The sequence below is a fragment of the Python bivittatus genome, unplaced genomic scaffold, assembly GCF_059951505.1.
Source record: "Python bivittatus isolate LINGU-HERP-01145 unplaced genomic scaffold, Pbiv_v1 ctg000840_np1212, whole genome shotgun sequence".
NCBI lineage: Eukaryota > Metazoa > Chordata > Lepidosauria > Squamata > Pythonidae > Python > Python bivittatus.
Window position 1 is genome coordinate 45,257,240 of NW_028277113.1, and position 21,974 is coordinate 45,279,213.

A 21,974-nucleotide genomic window follows, 5' to 3' on the forward strand; every position below is an offset into this window, starting at 1 on the left:
CATTAAGATAATAGAATACCTCTGAAAAGTTGAAGAGTTTATTGGCACATGCTGATGAAGAATAATTGGGATGATGACTTGCTATCCAATTGTCAATTTGCTATTCAATAAAATGTTTTTTTTTGTTAAACTGGAACGTAGGCTGATCACCTTAGAAGGGTGAAGTTTAAGAGAACAAGATAACAGTATTCAACCACCACCACCCCGAGCATAACCACAGATTAAAAGTTTGGGGGATTCATTGGAACATTATATTGTAAATTTAGTATTACAGTGTATGGAGAGTTCAGCACCTGAATGGGACCTGGCAGTAAGTATGCAAATACAGTGGTACCTTGGTTCATGAACTTAAGTCGTTCCGCGACTCTGGTCGTGAACCGAATTGGTCGTGAACCGAATCAAATTTTCCCATAAGGTTCAATGTAAATACGGTTAATCCGTTCTGACCCCTCCAAATTTGGTTGCGACCCGATTTTTTATCGCGTCCCGAATCAAATTTCCCCATGAGGTTCAATGTAAATATGGTTAATCCGTTCTGAACCATGTTTTTTTTAAAAAAAACTGCAAAAATATGACACAAAGTACAGTACGAAGAGAAAGCTAACCTTGACGCGACTTCTGGCATGGAGGACAGGAAGGTGGGTGGGGAGGCGGTTACTGCTTGGAGGGAGAGTCCCCCTCCCTACAGGAAGCCGCGACCACGTGTCACGGGAGGGAAAATGGCCACGGATCCTGTTCGTCACCCGATCCGGCATTCGTGAACCGAGGCAAAATTTTGCGAACGGAGCTGTTCGTGAACCGAATTGTTCATGAACAGAAGCGTTCGTGAACCGAGGTACCACTGTACTTAGTATCCCCTCTCTCCATTTGATGGTAGGATTATTTTGACAATTTAAAGAAATGTGACTGTTAGACATTTTACATTGGTTTGTAGAGGAGGATGAAAAAGGATTCATTTTGGTCTGGCCAGTAAACCATTACAGTTGATATATTTCTGAGAGATTAAGCTGCCAGACCAACTTCACTAAGGGTAGAGTAATAGTGACCGTTTTCATTTAACATTCTTAAATATTTATCATTAAATCAAATACTCCTCAGTCCAAACACTGAAATACCGAAGGTCAGTGAAAAGACGGAAGCATAAGGCACACTCAGACTTAGTGCAAGTGGATGAGAATGTTAAACTTCACTTCTCCCCAGTGGCTTTAAATCTGGCAGAGATGTTTGAGCTGTTCGCCAGATCATTACAATATGTAGATAATTGGTTGACAGCGAGTAGTCTAAAGGGTAAAACAGTAAAAACAGATTATCATATTGAGACTGAAGGTTGGGAAAAGCATTTTTGCCAGATATATACAGCTGAATAAAATCCTGTGGTGCAGCTTGAATGGATGCAAGTCACCTTTTCAGAAGGTAGCAAACTCGTACTTCAACTGAAATAAGGAAAACGTTCTGGGCAGATTAAGTGAAAGAGATTATATACCCTCAAATTGATTAAAAGGAATGCCAATTGATAAGGCCCCAATTCTGATAGTCCTGTATTCCTGAAGAGTGTACCTATTATTGTCCCATTCATAGGAAGGGAACAAAGTCTGATCCAGTCAATGATCAGGTAATCAGCCTTGTAAGTATAATCAGTAAATTATTTCTTTATTAGAAATTACTGGGCTGGTTTGATATTGAAAATATCTTTGCCAATGACCATATTGGATTTATTGGCAGATTGATTTAAGCGTACACAAGATTTTATATTACATTTTTTGGACAATAAATAGGAGACTGGATTCTTAGGCACAAAGTCAGCTGGATTTTAAGTCATTCTCTCTCTCAGGCCTTGGAAGAAGGCAATGGCAAACCAGCCCAGTAATTTCCAATAAAGACATAATTTACCGATTACAATATTGCTGAAAGGATTTGTCTAGGCAGCCACCAGGCATCAAGACTGACTTGATGACAAACATGCACAATACCCCTAATATAGAGAGAGAGAAGGAGAGTAGTATGATTTTAAATTAGAACATTTTGGTTACAGAAAAATAAGTTTATTTTCAGCAAGAGTATGAGACAAGCATTTCAAGCTATTACTACTTCAGTAAATAGACAAGTGCATACAGACATTTGTAACATTTTAGAGTCTTCGTCAATACACAAGAATTAGGGGGCAACCAAAAGCGCTCTCTGAACCATAGAAAGCATTTTTCTACATTTAGATAAGGTCCTTTTAAAAGTTTGGTTTAAAATATTAAGGATCCAGATGTCTGAGAGAAAAAGCACTTAGTATTGCTGTTTCCAGAACGTGATTTGTCTATCTTCTCCTCCAGTAATTACGTTGCTGCACTGGTCATTCATCCACATACAAGACACAGCACCTAAGGCAGAGACAAATGCAAGTCAGTCAGATTGACCAGTTGCAGCCACCTTCATCAAACTGCTAGAGTCAACTCTAAGCAATATCTATAGCTGCAATCTGCAACTTTATTCCAACTACAGAAAGGTTTTAGGTCACACTCATAGCACCTATGAAATCTATTTTAAGAAGCAAATTATGGAATTTGTCTTAATTATGACATTATACAGGTAGTCCTCGCTTAATGACCATTTAACAATGATTTAAAGTTACAACAGCCTCGGAAAGGGTGCTTCTGGCCATTGTAAAATGCCTTGCTGCCTCTCCTCACAGTCACATGGCTGCATTTCAGACACTTGGCAACCGGCTCACATTTATGAGCACTGCCAAGTGCCCTGCGTCCATGTGATCACCATTTACAATCTTCTCTGCTGGCTTCCCCAGAAAGTCAATGCAGGGAAAGTTGCAAGCAGAGGGAATGGAGGGGAACCTCTTGGCAGTGTGCAGGAACAGAGTTCAAATCCTGAAGATCTGAGCTCCTTTCCCCCAGCCCCATGAAGGATTTGATTAATGAACAGGAAGCAGTGAAAAGTAATAAATGTCATGCATCTCTATTGGCAAGGCAAGATATTCTTCCCAAGGATCTCATTTGGGACTGGCATGTTTTAAATTGTTTGTAAGTGATTACAAATTGGAGGTAAGCAATGAGGTAATGAAATAAAAAAACAAAAAACATCTTGCAAATGGCTCCAAAACTATTGAGCTGATTGCCTTCCAGTGTCTCAGAGTTTGCAAAAAAAGGAAGTTGCAAAGTCAAGACAGAACAGAGTTTTGAGGTCAACATCGTTTCTGGTTTTCTGATGCTTTTTGATTAGTTTGTTTTATAAAACACCTCCAAATCATGGAGAGTGCATTAGCCAATAACATAGCAGACATTAGCTGGAACTAGCTGAAGGAAAAAGAGTTAAGCATATACTGCTTTTTAAAAATTATGTGCTATGGGGACTGTGAGTGTACATTATCTGAGCACATGTCATATTGCACATTCCTTCCTAGTTGGTAGGATGCAGGCAACAGTGTATTTGTTTGCAAAGTAGCTTCTACACTGGAGATCCTAGTTTAAATAAAATAGCCTGAGCATGCTCAGGCTAAAGGTTGCCCAGAGTCAATGATAAGAGCTGGGCAGTCTATAAATAAAATAATATTAAATTAATTTTCCCATGCCCCTCCTATATCCAACCTTCAACTTCACTAAGCTTTTTGGGCAGCCAGATTCTGTTGTCTTCCATTTTTTTCTTTGTCGAAATTGTTTACAATCATGGGTTTAGTAGCTTCACACTTGTCTTATTTAATACTCTAAGCTTAATACTCTATTGTTGTTGTTTAGTCGTTAAGTCGTGTCCGACTCTTCGTGACCCCATGAACCATATTGCGCCAGGCCTTCCTGTCCTTCACTGCCTCCCTGAGTTTGCTCAGTTTCATGCTCATTGCTTCAGTGATGCTATCTAACCATCTCATCCTCTGCCGTCCTCTTCTCCTTTTGCCTTCAATCTTTCCCAGCATCAGGGTCTTTTCCAAAGACTCCTCTCTTCGCATTAGGAGACCAAAGTATCTGAGCTTGAGCTTCATTATCGATCCTTCCAATGAGCAATCAGGGTTGATTTCCTTTAAGATTGACTGGTTTGACCTCCTAGCAGTCCAGGGGACTCTCAAGAGTCTTCTCCAGCACCACAGTTCAAAGGCATCAATTCTTCGGCGCTCGGCCTTTTTTATGGTCCATCTCTCTCTATACTTCCTGCTTATTAATCAACAGCCTATAGGAGGACAGTTCCATGTCCCACAATTTCTAGGTTTGCTCAGGAGTCTTTGGTATACAGGTAGTCCTCGCCTAACAAGGACAATTGGGAACAGAAGCTCAGTTGTTGAGTGAAGCAGTTGTTAAGGGAGACACCCATGTGACTGTTTCGCTCAACAACCGCAATCCGGGCACTCCTGGCTGTGGTCATTAAGTGATCTCCCAGGTCATGAACTTTATGAGCCAATGTTCTTTTGGATTTTCCACAGAATGGTTTAATAGGCCCTTTAGCAATATTCTGACTTCCTTCTACAGTCCACAAGTTTTATTTAAGATTGCTGCTTCATGATATCAGCAAGCTCAATTATTTTATATAATAGTTTTAAGAGGCAAGAGCAGGTTACAAAGTGAGCATGCACCTTAATCAAATATTTAAGGACTTCAGAGATTTTAAATGTCACTGAGAAATATTAAAAATATATATTCAAACATACCTGCATGTCCTGGAATTCTTCCTACTGTTTTTCCTCCAAGTATATCCCAAATAAACAATTCCCCTGACTGGCTTCCTGATAAGACTATGTGTCCATCCCACTTGAAACATCTGCAAAAATAAATTTAGCAAACCAAAATTGGTTATCATTTGACATTATATAACTTTTCCCTCACCAACACTTATACTTTCCAGGTTTTAATAAAAAACAGGCATTTGTTGCTAAGAATGGGAGGTTTCAGACCATAAGAAAATGAAATATATTAGTGTTTTAGGTGTTAATTTGGGGAATTAAATCCATTATTATACTCAACTGTATCCAAGCTAAGGCGGTAATTTAGATGTTTTGCATATTCATATTTCTCAAACATTAAACCTTGTGCTAACTTTAGAGGGACAAGCCAGAACTGCAAAATTAAGCTATACCTCCCCAGTCACCTCCCTATGACTACAATCTTATTGGTCCATGTGTTGAGATAATATATATGAACATTTTTAAAAACTTGAAATAAATAAATAAATAAATAATCTATTGCATATACTGTAGAGCAGCTTAACAATACTTTTTTAAAAGTTTAAAATTGGCAAAAGAAATTACCTTTGAGTTTGCTCCAAGGCTACAGAAGAGATAATCATTCCAGTTTGCACATCTGTTACCTTAAAATAGCCATCTTCTCCTGTGCTTAATAGGTGCCGGCTATCTATATGACAAGAATAGCTGCACTGGGTATTCAGTTCAAGTACTCTATGTTAATGACCTTGTCTTCAGTACACAACATAGTGCCTCAATCCCATACATGGTTTACTCAAATAAAATTCAGAGGGGCCTTCAACCCACAAGCTGTAATTCCTCACACAGTCTTTTAGCTATGGATGTATATTACATACTTGCCTGAGCAGAGAACAAACCCCCTATAAGCATCAAAACCTGATACTATAGTTCAGCTTTAGGAAAATTAATTAGTTGGTAAAAGGAAGATACCTTCCAAATTAGGATTACAGACACCATTTTGACTAAATGCATGCATGCAAGGAAAAACACCTCCCTCTAGACAACTTTTAGTGCTAAATGTTGATGATGTTTTTCTTCTATGAAGCGACTAATGTGCTACAAATGACTAACACAGATATGCACTGGAAGGCAAGCTAGCAACGATGCTTGAAACTATGTTAAAGCTGCAGGTGTGTTTAGAGATTGCAAAGCCCAGATCAAAATGAGATGATTGGTGTTGGCAACTAGCAGCACCAATGTGACATACATTTCCTGAGGAATAAACTCAACTGAATATAATGAGCCTTATTTTCTTCAGAAACACAAACAAGTATTGTATTGGAACTGTATGTTTCCAATCCAGAATTAGATAATAGCTTTGATTATCCAATATCAGGGTAAGTGTTTTCCTTCACAGAGTTGGTGTTTAAGAAGGGAATTTCAATTACTCTTACCAGGACTAAAAGCAGCATCTAAAACAGCTCCTGAATGGCATGGAAGGCGATGCAGTATAGAAGCAGCAGTAACATCCCAGATACTAATGGTTCCATCTTTTGTTCCTGATGCTAACAGAGTATATGCAGGATTCAAGTTGATAGTTGTTACCTAGATAATTATGTTATTTGTTTACACATTATTAATGATATACACAAGGACAAGCAAGTCTCTACACAGTCCCTAGATAATGCATCTTTATTTATGCCTTCAACACTTGAACATTTAAAACTACATGTATAATTACTTTTTCTTTTCTAACTGAAGGACTACTTTCACAGGGGTGGGATTTGCCTGCAGAGGCTTCTGCTCCCTCTGCAGGGGTGTCCTCAGAATGTGATTAAAAAAGAGTCAAGATGGTGGCCATGCTGGTGCGATCAAAGCTCCATCTATTTTATTTTTTTTTTGTATCTGTCACACATAAAAAACAGGCAGAGATTCACATGCACCATTGGGGCCACTAGCTTGACTTTTTTGATCATATGCTGCAGATACCCCTGGATCTCTGGAAATCTGCACTGGAGGACTGAGAACTCTCTGAAAGAAGGGGAGGAAAACAGCAAATCATTATCATATTTTCTTTCACTCACCAGTCAATTACCAGTGGATTGTTCTATGATGTACGATGCACTGTTAAGAACAGAAGAGTTCAGGATGTAGTCCAGATTTTTTTACTGACACAAAACAAAATGCATGTTTAACTATCAAATCTACACACTGATTCTTCTAGTGCAACTGGGATGTGATGGCATTAGGATTATGGCTGTGTATGTCTTAAAAATTATTTGGAAAAAGAATTTCAGACTGCTTGCAAAAGTGAAGACAACATCCTTCTGCTACATATTATAATAGCCCCTATTATTTCTGGCTTCTGCCTGAGCCTGAAAAAAAGATGTGTGTACTGTAAGAGTCACATTCATTTTAGTAAAGTGCCTTCTTAAAACAACAACCCTTTGTGCAGAAGCCAGAATACAGTTAAGGGCTTTTTAGAGGCCATGTATTTACATGATATCCAAAGCACTTCTTTCATATAATATGCAAGGAAAATGTCCTAATTAGAATTCAGATTAGCCATACAACAGCAAAAGATCCAGCTATAACAAAGCAAGGTCCACCAAGTAAATTCTTGAACATATTTCTTCATAGCCATTTAGGCCCTGAAGTCCAGTCCTCCACTTAGGCAGAATTCCAGATTAAACCAAAAAGGAACTCAAATTAAACCATAAAATTTCAGTGGCTCTTTTTGGTAATAATGAAGAATATATCAACATATTCCTATAACAATACATATTTATCTTTCAGTAATTCATCCATGTGCTTATAATTTACTAAGATGAGTCATTTCCCAAATTCTGATCTCTTCAAAATTTTACATTTTGTGAAATTATCTTTAAATGTCTATGTATTCTGGCTAATTCACCACTCTAACAAGGTTTTTTTAAAAAATACATGTTTTATTAACCAGATCCAAACCCAAAACACTTTCTACCATGAAGGGAAGGGAAACTGTTCATATTATTCTATAGTTAGATGTTTTACTTTATTCTTTATAAAGTACTGTATACATAGGTTTCACTAAATAAGGTTGAGAAAATGTTTCAATTCTCTACAAGAGAAAAGAAACAAAGAAAAGGTTTGTATAAATGTTTACACATATATAAACTGTGATATAAGAAAGCATTTATATTTGTATGTGGATGTAAACAATCACTTTTTCATATCTCATTTTATAATTGCATAAAATTGCACCATAAAATATATTTCCAATTCAGACCTCCCAGAGTACAGTGGGGCAAAAAAGTATTTAGTCAGCCACCAATTGTGCAAGTTCCCCCACTTAAAAAGATGAGAGAGGCCTGTAATTTTCATCATAGGTATACCTCAACTATGAGAGACAAAATGAGGAAAAAAATCCAGAAAATCACATTGTCTGATTTTTAAAGAATTTATTTGCAAATCATGGTGGAAAATAAGTATTTGGTCACCTACAAACAAGCAAGATGTCTGGCTCTCACAGACCTGTAACTACTTCTTTAAGAGGCTCCTCTGTCCTCCACTCGTTACCTGTAGTAATGGCACCTGTTTGACCTTGTTATCAGTATAAAAGACACCTGTCCACAACCTCAAACAGTCACACTCCGAACTCCACTATGGCCAAGACCAAAGAGCTGTTGAAGGACACCAGAAACAAAATTGTAGACCTGTACCAGGCTGGGAAGACTGAATCTGCAATAGGCAAGCAGCTTGGTGTGAAGAAATCAACTGTGGGAGCAATAATTAGAAAATGGAAGACATACAAGACCACTGATAATCTCCCTTGATCTGGGGCTCCATGCAAGAACTCACCCCGTGGGATCAAAATGATCACAAGAACAGTGAGCAAAAGTCCCAGAACCACACAGGGGGACCTAGTGAATGACCTGCAGAGAACTGGGACCAAAGTAACAAAGGCTACCATCAGTAACACACTACACCGCCAGGGACTCAAATCCTGCAGTGCCAGATGTATCCCCCTGCTTAAGCCAGTACATGTCGGGGCCCGTCTGAAGTTTGCTAGAGAGCATTTGGATGATCCAGAAGAGGATTGGGAGAATATCATATGGTCAGATGAAACCAAAGTAGAACATTTTGGTCTAAACTCAACTCGTCGTGTTTGGAGGAGAGAGAATGCTGAGTTGCATCCAAAGAACACCATACCTACTGTGAAGCATGGGGGTGGAAACATCATGCTTTGGGGCTGTTTTTCTGCAAAGGGACCAGGACGACTGATCCGTGTAAAGGAAAGAATGAATGGGGCCATGTATTGTGAGATTTTGAGGGAACACCTCCTTCCATCAGCAAGGGCATTGAAGATGAAACGTGGCTGGGTCTTTCAGCATGACAATGATCCCAAACACACTGCCCGGGCCACGAAGGAGTGGCTTCGTAAGAAGCATTTCAAGGTCCTGGAGTGGCCTAGCCAGTCTTCAGATCTCAACCCCATGGAAAACCTTTGGAGGGAGTTGAAAGTCCGTGTTGCCCAGCGACAGCCCCAAAACATCACTGCTCTAGAGGAGATCTGCATGGAGGAATGGGCCAAAATACCAGCAACAGTGTGTGAAAACCTTGTGAAGACTTACAGAAAACGTTTGACCTCTGTCATTGCCAACAAAGGATATATAACAAAGTATTGAGATGAACTTTTGATATTGACCAAATACTTATTTTCCACCATGATTTGCAAATAAATTCTTTAAAAATCAGACAATGTGATTTTCTGGATTTTCCCCCCATTTTGTCTCTCATAGTTGAGGTATACCTATGATGAAAATGACAGGCCTCTCTCATGTTTTTAAGTGGGAGAACTTGCACAATTGGTGGCTGACTAAATACTTTTTTGCCCCACTGTATATTTACACATTTTAAATATAATCCTGTACACTGCAATCTTTCCCAATCAAGATGTTCTCCAGATATATGGATTTCAACTCCCAAAATTCCCCAGCCAACATAGTTATTGTTGAGAATTCTGGGATTTGAAGTCCACACTTCATAGATATTTAGTTTGGAGAAGGTTGATATAGAGATTTTAAAAAGTTACCATGAAGATTGACTTAAAATAATTTAATACCATATGCTTTGATGTGCAAAAATGTATGTCACAAGAACCCAACTTTCCTCCTTAGCCCATCTTGGGTATGGGCTATCAGAGCCCCTCTGAAAGTTGTCTCTGAATTGTATTTTTTAACATTTTTAAACTTAAATCTATAGGAAGTAATCAAGTTAAAATGTATTTATTTAAATCATTTTTTAAAAAATAAATCACATTTATTTTTGATCTTCAGATATGAGATTTAAAGGCTCTGAAATCTGAAAAATGTTATGCATCGTCATACTTACACTAACATCATGTTCCAATTCAGCAAGCAATTCAAAATGTTTCTTAGTATTTAACAATTCTGTTGGATTGCAGTGCCACACCTAGAAAAACAAGGTCCATAGTGACTAGAAATATATAAGCATCACTTTCACTCATTATGCCAATTCAGACAAGATATAAGGAAGTGGAAAAAAGTCATGGAACATTATTTTTATATTTGATACCTGAAGCGAAATTATTGCACGCAGAAAGATGGAAAGATTTGGCAATACTACGACAGAGGAATGGTTGGTGAAAATGACAGAACTCGCTGAAATGGCCAAACTGACTTGTTGGATTAGAGAAAAGACAGTATCTACATGTATTGGTGAGTGGACCTTTTGCATAAAAAAAGAAAAAAATGAACTTATGATTTATACTCTTGGTGATTCGACAGAATAGATTATAGAAAGAAGAGAGCCACGATGTAACTTTAGAAAGAGAGGTCAATTTATAATTGTACTTACAACTGCTGTAAAGAAGATTGGAAGTCACTTCTTTATGCTCTTACACAAACTTAACAATTCAAAGCCACCTTTATATCTCTGCAGCTGTTTGCAACTGCTCATATTCTACCATGAACAACATTTTGCCAATCAATTTATCTGAGAGGTAGTTGTTATGCTTCTTTTCCAAGAGGAGATCTATCAGCAGTATGGAAGATCATCAATCATCCGTGAGGCCGTAATCTGCCCAACCCGTTATAAACACCACAGGAAGCACTATCATCTAGAGGTAATTAGCTTCCATGGGGCAGTTTTATTAAGATCTCTCAAGCAGAGACAGTGCATGAGTCAAATTAGCTGCTATTACCCAATTTATGGATAGACAGTTTTGGCTCTATAATAGAAAGCTGATGTTGCAAAGGGGATAAATTTTGAGAAGTCTCAGTTATCTAACTACAGAGTTGCTATTACAGGTGTAGGATGCTCTCCAGATGCATTGGAGTGCAACATGCAGAATTTTTAGTCGGCACAAGCTAAATCCTGAAAGTTGTAGTCAACATACAGTATACTGTATCTGGAGGGCACTTGGTAGGAAATAATGACCTGAAAAATTTCTTCCATCACAATAATTTTGTATTGGAAGAAAAATCATACATACTTTTACTGTTGAATCCCAAGATGCAGAATATAAACGGTTGTTGTGCCAACAGATCTTGCTGACAGCATCATCATGGCCTATTAAGGTGTCCTGTTGTCTTCCAAAGGCTACTGAATAGAAATAGCTATTAGAAATTAAGAAAAAAATAGAAAGGGATGTATAAATGCTTTGGATAGCAATTTAATTTAGGATATTACATGCACATACAAAGGTAAGCCAAAATGTAGTTCTTCTCATTTTTCCATTTTTAAAGTATTTAAAACAGCATTTATCTTTGGGATTGTCCTGTCCATTAGTCTCAGTGGGAGATCTCCTAGTAAGGCAAATATTGCATGTCAGCAACTAATAGCAGTGGGATAGCAGAGCTAGACCACGTTATTTTGCTCCCTGAGACAAAGAAAATGGCACCCATCCCATTTCATGTAAGAAAGATAACTGGATTGTTGTTGAATCTTTTGTTAAAGGAGCAGACTAATTTAGGATGTGTTGAAAGGAGACTGTATAAGATAAAAATCTCTCCTTCACACCCTACTGCCATTTACCAGCTGCTTCACATACTTAAGACAGCTGCTTCATTCAAAGATTTAGCTGTGGTAGAGGTAACTGCTATATTTGTCAGAAAAACCTGGTCAGATCTGGTGACTGGGGTAGCCCTCTGTGCAACAGATGACTCATGTACACACATCATCACGTACACACACTTCTTCCAATTCACTTGAACTTGGCTAATGGAAACACTGGCCCCAATTAAAGGAGTGATGAACTGGTACTGTACATTTAGGAATGTGTAAAATCACATACATATTATTGTCCCATGAAGAACATACAACGGTGCTGTTTCCTGGTAAGATTAAACAAGATGACAAAGCCTGTAACAAAATCAACAAGAGAAGTGTTGGTTCAAGTTACATCTGCAAAATCATATTAATATATTTTTCAATCAACATAATTTGTATCTTATGGATTCATGATTTAGCTATTCTTCTGAAGTAATTATATAATTAGATAAAAAAGAAAAAAAGGAGCCATATTAACAGAAACAGTCCCGCTAGAAGATTATTAATGCATTATTTCACTCTTTGCTTATCTAAAAGAATCACTAAATCTAAGCTGAAACAAGGTAACCTAAACTTTAAAAAAAAAAAAAAAAGCAAATGCAATCCTAGGTTGCAACAGCAGAAATATAGTGTAAAGTTCAAGAGAAGTAATCATTCCTGAGATGGTAAAACCGTATCTAGAATACTGGATCCACTTCTGGCACATTTTAAGAAGAATGTTGACAAACTCGAGACTATCCAGAAGATAGCAACCATGAAAAAGGGCCTGGGAAGAAAAACTTGAGGAACTGTTGTAGGGGATGAATATACTTGATCTGAAGAAGGGAAGATTGTGTGGATACACTATTTCCTTCAAGCATTTGAATGACTGTCTTGTAGAAGATGGAACAGAGCTATTCAGAGTTGTTCCAGAAGCCACGAGAAACTATGGGTTTAAATTAGAAGTAGATTTTGGCTGGACACCAGGAAATATTCCATAACATAAAGTGATGTTCAACAATAGAGCATACTGATTCTGGCATTGGTAGACTATCCTTCGCTATCTATTCATATTCCTTAACAGAGGCTGAATGGCCATCTGTTGAGGATGCTTATAACAATGAATTTCTCCAATGGCCAGAGGATTGGATTAGATGATCTCAGCGGTCCCTCCCAACCTTAGTTTCTATGATTCTATGAAGCCACCAAACCATCCTGGGAGGGGAGGTTGAAAAGACCACCACTTGGCAAAAACAGAGGTGGGAAAGAAAGCTATACCATCTGCCTGTCTACCACCTGTACATCAGGCCTTTAACTGTGTGCGCCTAACAGAGACTGTATGCCTGGGATTATATCAGTTTCCTGGCTTTGGACTTAAAAGGAATATTATACTGGCTGGCCAGATTCAAAGGCTTAAGATTGGCATTGGGCATCAAGAAGCTTTGTATATTCTGAATCTCACTTCAAGTTCCAGTTTGGAAGTGAACCAGGTGGCCTCTAATTCAGTCTGCATCCATTTCAGCTGTTTTCTGAATTAGAGTCCCAACCAACTTTTGTGCACACATCTAAAAAGGCTACCATAAAAGCTTGGAAGAACTGACCATGTTTGAGAAGGACACACTCCTCTGAAGCATTTTTGAATCTGCAGAAAACATCTTCAAAGTTGAATCTAATATAAATAATGAGAGAAAAATAGTAAGAACTGTGCTCATTTAAAGGCATCCTTCATCTTCCAGTTTGAAAAATCAAGCTAATCAGGATATGGACATTCAGTCGGCAGAAGAAACTAAAAGTGCTTGTGCAGCCCTGTATACTGATGCATAAGTAATGAGTGCATCTGTTAGGCAATGAAAAAAGCACAAATTACTGTCTGTGAATAAGCTTGCACAGGGGGAACATCAGCTCCCTTTTAGAGATTTATTTCCACTGAACATGGAAGGAGTCTAGGTTTCTCCTTCAAGATGCAACACTATTTACAGAAGGGTAGAGATTATAACTTATGTTACTCTGTCAAAATACACAACATACTGCTCTGCTATTGTGGAAAGACAATGTCAGAAATTTATTTTTTTCTCTCCAATGCCTTGTTTAGTTTTTTTCACTGTTGGGCAAACAGATTTCTGGCAATGAACCTCTCAATTTCTGATGCAGGTTTTCTATGTGCTGTAGATAATGCCAAATGGCATTTAGGCCACTTGGCAGGGCTGCTTCACTGAATGTGGCCAAACTTAAGCCTCATATTCCTTTGCGAGTCTGTAATATAAACATGACCATAAATGGCAATCAGGAAATGCTGCCTTCTGGCAGCTTGCCTGGCTTTAAAACTGTTTCACTGAGTCGTTTTTGATTAAACTTCCTAGGTTACGGACATTTTAAATCAGAAGAAGCAATCCTAACTCTATACTAAGAAGAACTGAGTTCTGAAGTATATATAAACTGGAGGTGTGCAAGTCAAGCAGGCAAGCGATATAGGCATTACTCACCTTGAGATGTAGTAAAGATGGAAGAATGGTTAGAACACACGGCAATTCCGGTTATTGGCCTTTTCAAAACAAAATTTTGTTATTTGTTTAGTTACTCCATTTAATTCAAGGCAATATAGGTAATATTTCTAATTGTATCCTTCCCATAACCCTACAGCGTAGGTTAGGCTGAGAGATCCAATGAGGTTCAGGGCTGATTGAAAACATGCACGAGTGCTTCCTGAAGTCTAAGACTTCTAGCCATTACACTTAGATAATAACCCACAGTACAATTCTAAACTTGTCTGATAAATCAAACTGCATTCAATGGATTTACTCCAAAGTAACTAAAGTAAACGTTTCATGTATAAAGTCCTAAATGAAGGAACTTTTACAACATTGCAAAATTGCAATGTATCACGTTAATCCAAGGTTTAGGACTATTTCTCATCCCACTCCAAGCTCAATAGAAGCTTTGCTTTCAAAATGGAAATGGTCATACGGACTTCCCAATGGTAGCCAGCTAGTGCTGGTGGTACCTGAACTAAAATTTCAACATTTAATTGCGCTGAAATCACTTTTTCACTTCCTTGGCTCAGTTCAAAGCAGTTGTTTTAGCTGTTCAGCTCTGAACAACCTGATGATTTGATTTTTACAAATCACCTACATGTTCTTTACTAGTAGGCATTTTCTGCCATTGTCTTTGAAAATATTTCTCTAACTATGTTACTTGGGGTTCTACCCAATGTTTGCAAGCAGAAGGAAGGGTATTATTTATTCCATGAAATGAAAAATAACTGCTTTTCATTTGCCTCGGTGTCTTATTTTGGATACTTTTGCATTTTTTTTTTACTTTTAATTTTTGTACTTTTATCCAAAATCTTTAATTGCTTTATAAAAGTGAAAATCCCATTAATAAGAACAAAGGGCAATATATTTAGTCCAGCTTTTACACCAGACCAAATACCTGAGTCCTGTTTGAGCAAGAGAAATTTCCTTCCCTACCCTAATTATTTCATTTTCTTGTAATAGGGCTGCAGATTATTGCTACAAGTTAAAAATATTTTATTGCTCCTTTTTATACAGCTGTCCATCAGGCTGCTACAAAGTTTACCCTTTGTGGATCTTGTGCTGCCCATCAGGTTTTAAACTGGCCATGTTATTCCAAGACAGTAGAATGCTTTCTTCAGTCAGATCCTCAAAAGATTCTTCACCTGGTGAGACTGACAAATGTAATAATAAGGCAAAATCAATGTAATTAGATGAAAGTGACAAAATCTACATTTTCTATAGAATGCTATTTCAGGGAGCAGACAATTCAGGCTCCTTCACATTCCCTTCTGCTCCTACTTTTTCTCTACTAAATAAACTAACAAAAAGTAGTATTAGTTCCACTGTCCACCAGTAGGCACTGCATTATCAGTTTAATCCATATTGGTAATCATTAAGTGTGGGCAGGCAGAGTTTATTCTACTGAAATAATGGACCTTCACATTTGGACGGCTGCATACGTCACATTAGCTTTAGGAGCTATCCAGGTCCTGGCACTCAATGGTCTGCAGGAAAGGATATAAAGCAGCTATCAGAATGGCATACACAGCCTACCTTCTGTTAAGGCAGTGTTGTCCAAACTTGGCCACTTTAAGATGAGTGGACTTCAACTCCCAGAATTCCCCAGCCAGCATGGCTGGCTGGGTAATTCTGGGAGTTGAAGTCCACTCATCTTAAAGTGGCCAAGTTCGGACAACACTGCCTTAACGTCTCAGAGCAGAGAGATGTTACATTATGTCATGTCCCCAGGTACGGAGTTTCACTAAGAGCTTAAAAATAGTTTCAGTGATAGTAACATAATAATGCAAGCAATCTTTCTCTCCATCAAAACTATCTTTTAGTGTTATACAAACGTTAATGAGCATATGAATGGAACTCACAATTAATAAACCTGCCAGGTGTAATATAAAAAAGAATTCAAAAAGAAAAACTAATGCCTAAAAGGCAAAACTATTCAAGAAATGCCCTCTTCTTTGTACCTCTGTTGTAGAAAGACTAATTCAAATGTCGTCATCTACCAACAGTCAACTGCTGCAAATCAAATCTGATTTTATCTTTCCAATGTTGCAAATTAAATTAGTGTTCCTCCACAAACAACAGTCATTATGCTTTGGGTTGCCTATGCATATCCTAGGAGATGGCATCCCATAATTGCTGCCTCTCATTTTTGAGTTTTTGTCAAAAACAATGAACACTCCAGTTTGAATTTCTGTGGAAAGGTATGAACATCAATAAACTATGATTTCCTAACAAAATAAATATCATCTTTCTCTATGTTATGTTTCTTAATCATTTGAAGATTTTGCTGGACAAAACAACATAGTTTAAAAAGTTTTTAAAAAATGAACTGAAATAGCCAATGCACTGAACAAGCAGAATCTATTAAATTTACCTGGAGATTCAGTCATAGAAAGGCTATGACTGGATGCTTGAGAGAAACTTTTTAACCTTGGGATTATCCTTCTAGGATGTGGGATTGTGAACAATTGTTTTGGAGTCTGTCCAAATTCTAAGATTTGCGTCAACAGAGCTACTCTTTCATTTGTGTCCATAATTCTTCAGGAAAAGAAAAGAAGAAACGATCTTGCATTATACCAAGAAAAACAGCATAGTATAGTTGTTATAATAGGTTAATGCTATCTGCTTCTAGCAGTAATAATTCTCATGTTTTAAGGATTACAAGATACAGTTTTGCCTCCTCACCTCTGTGGCAGGAACTATAATGTCCAATAAATTATCTCTAACATAATAGGAAAATGAGGGGGTTCTCTCTGCCCCAAATAATTACTATGTGTATGGGGCAAAAGATGCAAAGGGATGCAGACACTGTTGCTGAAAAGATGGCTGTGAAGACTGATTGTAGCTTTGGAGGAGTTGCTTGCCTGGTGAATTTAACCCTTTCCCTAAACAGGGCTCCCCCCCCCCTTTCTTTCCCTTTAAAGTTTTCTTCCCTTCTCTTTATCTCCACTCAGTTGTTTCTCTCTTTTTCCTCCCATTTCCAACCAATATCTTATTATTCTTATTTTTGCTATTTCTCCTGGAAGGATAGAGAAAAATATATCCTCGAATGGCTGGTATTTACACATGGGAGTTGTTATTTGATAGGCAATTCATTTTTCTCAGTACTGTTTAAGTGAACAGACATTTAACAGAAGTTTTTTTTTCCTGTTCTGGTCTTGCCTTTTTGTCACATGCACACATTTATTGGCGGGAGGAAATCTTCAGGACTGGTTTCAGTTGCAACTGGCAACCCTAAATTGAGAAGGTAACATTTTTCTTTTCTTTTCTATCTACTCTTCCTTTTCAGAGATAATCATTTTCAGAGTCAGCTTCATTTTTAGTAAACAACATGGAACAAGAATCTGAAATATTCTTTCAACTCCAGTTTAAGTACCATTACACTGCAACTTTGAATTAGTTAGAACTGCATATTTTTAGGACTAGTGAACAAAATGGCCTGCAAAGCGTATAAAGCCTTAGGAAGAGAAATTTAACTTGGAGTGGAAAGTTCAAATCTACTCTGTTCTTTATTCAGCCTTTCCCAGCACCTCCTTTTTAAAACAGTTTTGATATAAAAAGCCTCATTGTTCACACCAAAAGTGTCCTGTTCAGAAGGCAAATTTTATTTAAACAAATCAGGATCTCAACACCAAACCTGGAAACAGGGGGGAGGAGAAGCATGTGAGCATCTTGAACTATTCTCAGCCTGCTTCTGAAGTCAGGAATGCGGCATCCAAAAAGAGCCAATGTCACTGATTTTATTAATTATTAATATATTAATTTTGCAGTTTTCCAAATAGGGCATCCCATTAAATGTACAGGATTACAAGTGGGCTATGCATGAAAACGTTGCAGCATGCAGTGATCCCACCCAAGGTTCCAATCAAGCAGGCATGCCCTCTTCTAGATTATGCCATTGTTTGACCTCTTCAAGCCCACCCCCCATTATCTAGTGCCTCCTCTTCCATCAGCCATTTGAGCATTCAGGGCATGGAACATGCTCTGTGTTCAGAGCACTATTCCTGAGTGTGCATCCCACTCCATTATTTTTAGGGGTTTTGCTAAAGGTTGGTTTGTTGCTTCTGTGCTTTTGCAAATCTGAAGATTGTCTACAGGCTGTCAGTATCTCCCTTGAGTGCATGTAAGATACTTGTGGATCCACACTTAAAAGAACTGCATTCGCTATTTGGGTAATACATTTTTTTTTCTTTCTGGGGGGTGGGTAGAGGTTCAGCATCATACATAACATTCTCTCAAAAGGAGATGTATAAAATGTATAATTAAAACCAGTGTTTGTAACAGAAGAAAATGAATGCTATAATCTCACTATAGGTGTAAGAAAGTTACCTGTTCAGATCTACTCCTCCTTCATAGGTCAAAGGATGAAATACTAAAAAGAAGTAGAGAAGTAATGCTGAAGATACAATTGTTATGGCAAGACTCTTAATCAAGAACCATTCTGCAATCCCTCACAACAACATTGTGTCATTTGTACATAATAAATTTCAGCTATAGTGAATATCAGGACCCACAGCACTTAATGTCCACAATATAATTTTTAAAAAATAAACTCTCCGCAACTGTTCAGCATCCAAATAGTCTTCTCTTTATGATCTCTGATGATGGAAATTTCTCACACCTAGACAACCTATGCTGTGTAAATATTGGTCTAGCTATCTGAAACAGAATCTTAACCCACTTCTCCTCCTTCTGTGAATTATCTGTATCAGACAGTGATAACTGCTCCCCTTCATGATTTTGAAGGCTTACACTCTCTACTTCTCAGAGGTACTCTGCACACAAAATAAACCTTTGATTATATGAACTAATGCAGCAAACAGGTGTCCATTAAAGCCAAATATCCATTAAAAGAAAAAGGAAGGAAGGGAGGGAGGGAGGGAGGCTGAAGCATGAAGGCATGAGCACCAGCCCTGAGACAAAAGACAACTCACAAACACAGCAGATTAGCATGCCAAAACCTGGTCACATCAGGGAGGCCACATGGTATCTGAGGATCAGAATCTAGGAATACTGTAGTCAGGATCATTGTCCAGCTTTATGGATCTGGCTGATCCAGGAGGTAGAGGAGCTTCCAAAGACAAAGAAGAGTGGAGGCGGCAAGCAGTGCCTATCTGCAACCCAGTGGAGCCAGCAGATTTTTTCTGTTAAATCCAAATCCACTAAAGCAAGGTTTGTTATATCAAAGCTTTACTGCAGAAGTCTTGGAACTGAACTTCCACTGCTACTTCAAGCAGCAGTCATGAATGTGATGGATGCCTCAGACCTGTTTCTTAATGACTACATAACCAACCCCTTCTACTTTAGAAGGATCTTACTACACTAATTACAATGAAAACATATCTGTGGCTATTCAGAAGCAAGCCACACAGAGTTCATATAATTTATTCCCAGGTATATTTATATATCAGCTATGGCATTCAATTAAAGAGAAACTTAAATTTAATAAGGATATAATCAAGCAAGACTGTTGCATACAAAAAAATCAGCAATACTTAGAGACATTTATCTGACAGCAAACCCTACTTAACATAACAGAAATTACTTCTGAGAAAACATATCTAGGACTGTGCCATTAAAATGCGCTTGAATCTGTTTCATTAAATTTATAATCTATAACAGATATGGAAGAGAAATTGGTATTATATGAGATGTTCTGCATTCAGAAACCTGGGTGGGCGATGTCAAAGAAGTACTAGTATAAGATAAAACCACAGAATTTAAATGTAAAAATAACCCTTGAGAACTTTAAGTATCTATATGAAAATTACCATTCTGAGCTGCAACGGCTTCGTTGCCCTTCTGCTTATAGCCAAACACAAGATCAATCCATTCATGGAGATGTTCTGAAACATACTGGCTTTCTAAAGCATCTTGGCTCTTCTGGAGAAAATCATTAGCATCTGAAATAAATAATATCGAAGTTTCTTCCATATTATGGGAAAACAAATCTCTATTTCCACTTTACCGTCTTCCTTTAAAAACTAATTAAAAAGAAAGCACAAAAAGGTTTAAGAAATCATATTAATCAGCAGTTCAGAAGTTTGTAGTAATTATCTTCAAAGCCCAGGGTAGGAGGAAAATGGAAGTTATTCCACAAGTTATGGAAAGGATGGGAGCAAATCTCTAGTGCAGAATCCAGATAATAATTACACCTAAAATTCTATTTACCTGATGCCCAAGGAGGAAGTTCTACATTGTCAACCATCTTTCCTCCTTGTGTCTTCCCCAAGTCCAGTTTCAGATTATTTAATAAGAAACTAGAATCATTTTCATAGAACTCAGGGATTAACTGGTTCCAAAAAACAAACAAACAAACAAAAAGTACAGCGAGTGTTAGCAGTGAAACAAAATTGTGCTTATATCCATAACAACATTACAATAAAACATTTACCAGTATTTATTCATGCTTCTAAAGCCAGCACAAGGTACCATCACCCTAACTGCACTCTTTCAAAAAAGAAAATCCAAACCTGACTGATTTCTAACAGAACATACACCAGTAGTCCCATTCTTAGGTTGAATGCACAGTAGGAATTGACAGAATTCACGGTTGTTCAGGTGCATGTCTAACTGGCCATCTTTTCAACTGAAATAAATTATTTTTAAGTGTAGGCATTTGGCACCAACACATCATGTCTTCAAAGATACAGCAATATAGTGTGTATAAAGCCATTCACATTAACAATCAGGTTATCAGATTCAGACTATTCCAAGTAAACTATTAAGCTACAGTTGGTATCAGGAAACTTCTGTTAGTGAACATTTTGTTCTTAAGGACAAGTATTGTGAGATTTTATTTTCTTAAAGTAACAGCCCAAACTGGTTGTCTTTTCCTACTTGCCAACAACAGGCTGCCAGGTGCATGTCTACTTGGCCAACTTTTAAAGTGAAAAAAATTAACTTATTTTGAAGTGCATCCATTTAGCACACTTGATGGCACAGTACAAAGATTTACATTGGCCACCATCCATATTTCTGTGCAACAGAATATCTTATTCTACACTAAGACTGCCTTTTGTTCAGAGCTCTGGATCTCTATTGTATATAGCACTAACAGAAAGGTTCCTTCTGTTCATTAAAACACACAAACACTAAGCAGAATACAGCACAAGCTTTCTATTACAGAAAAGGGGAATGGAAGGGATCTGCATCAATTCTTTCTTCCTGTAATGGCTTTCATGCCATTCCAGAAAGTTCCCCAGCCCTCTAGCGCAGCTTTATAGAGCCTGCAAGAGGACAAAAGGTCCTGAAGCTTGCTTCCCCAGTCCCATAAGTGTTATGGGAACTCCGCTGAGTGCTATTCTGGATCAAATCCAGTAACTGAAATGACCAGTTATGTATAAAGTGACAATGCTGTTGAAGACAAATCCTTCAAGGTCTTCTCTTCAAGATGCAGATGCCCTTACTGGTATCATAAAGCCTACCCCTGTGCTTGATTCTTTTGGCAGAAAAGGAGCAACATAGGTAAAAGTTGTTATATGCCACAAAAGAAAGCCCAAGGTTTATAAACCTTGATAAGCCAATATAAAGGCATATAAATATTTATTTCAAATGTGTTTTTGCCACTTTAATCATGGTAGCACTTACCAGTAATGTATAGTTCTGTTTACCCACAGCAGGAGATAAGTTTAATTACCTACTTGCACTCTATAACATATCTTTGGGCTTCAAAGATATGTTATCTAGATATATTCACTGTTTCTGAACTCCTGATTTTATTTAAACATCTAGCAGATATTTAGATAACTGATCATGAGCCTAATGGTCCAGAAGGTGATAAC

The 21,974-nt window shown here is 37.7% G+C and overlaps 1 protein-coding gene across 2 annotated transcripts in view; it reads right to left on the minus strand.

Moving 5' to 3' along the window:
- Positions 1–2,020: 2,020 nt before the first annotated feature.
- NSMAF (neutral sphingomyelinase activation associated factor) overlaps positions 2,021–21,974 on the minus strand; it is a 41,584-nt gene continuing 21,630 nt past the window's right edge. Inside the window, exons 18-31 of one of the 2 annotated variants that reach the window (XM_007421631.4) lie at positions 20,362–20,482; positions 19,962–20,093; positions 18,520–18,562; positions 16,565–16,728; positions 15,236–15,344; positions 14,143–14,201; positions 13,261–13,328; positions 11,925–11,992; positions 11,124–11,247; positions 10,001–10,081; positions 6,082–6,232; positions 5,234–5,336; positions 4,637–4,746; positions 2,021–2,369 (exon numbers count right to left, since the gene is read on the minus strand). In XM_007421631.4, coding sequence (XP_007421693.1) covers positions 2,275–2,369; positions 4,637–4,746; positions 5,234–5,336; positions 6,082–6,232; positions 10,001–10,081; positions 11,124–11,247; positions 11,925–11,992; positions 13,261–13,328; positions 14,143–14,201; positions 15,236–15,344; positions 16,565–16,728; positions 18,520–18,562; positions 19,962–20,093; positions 20,362–20,482 — 1,428 coding nt within the window. In that variant the 3' untranslated portion in view covers positions 2,021–2,274. Of the gene's footprint in view, positions 2,370–4,636; positions 4,747–5,233; positions 5,337–6,081; positions 6,233–6,513; positions 6,752–10,000; positions 10,082–11,123; positions 11,248–11,924; positions 11,993–13,260; positions 13,329–14,142; positions 14,202–15,235; positions 15,345–16,564; positions 16,729–18,519; positions 18,563–19,961; positions 20,094–20,361; positions 20,483–21,974 lie in introns of those variants that run through there. The other variant, XM_088130551.1, reaches the window with a different exon arrangement.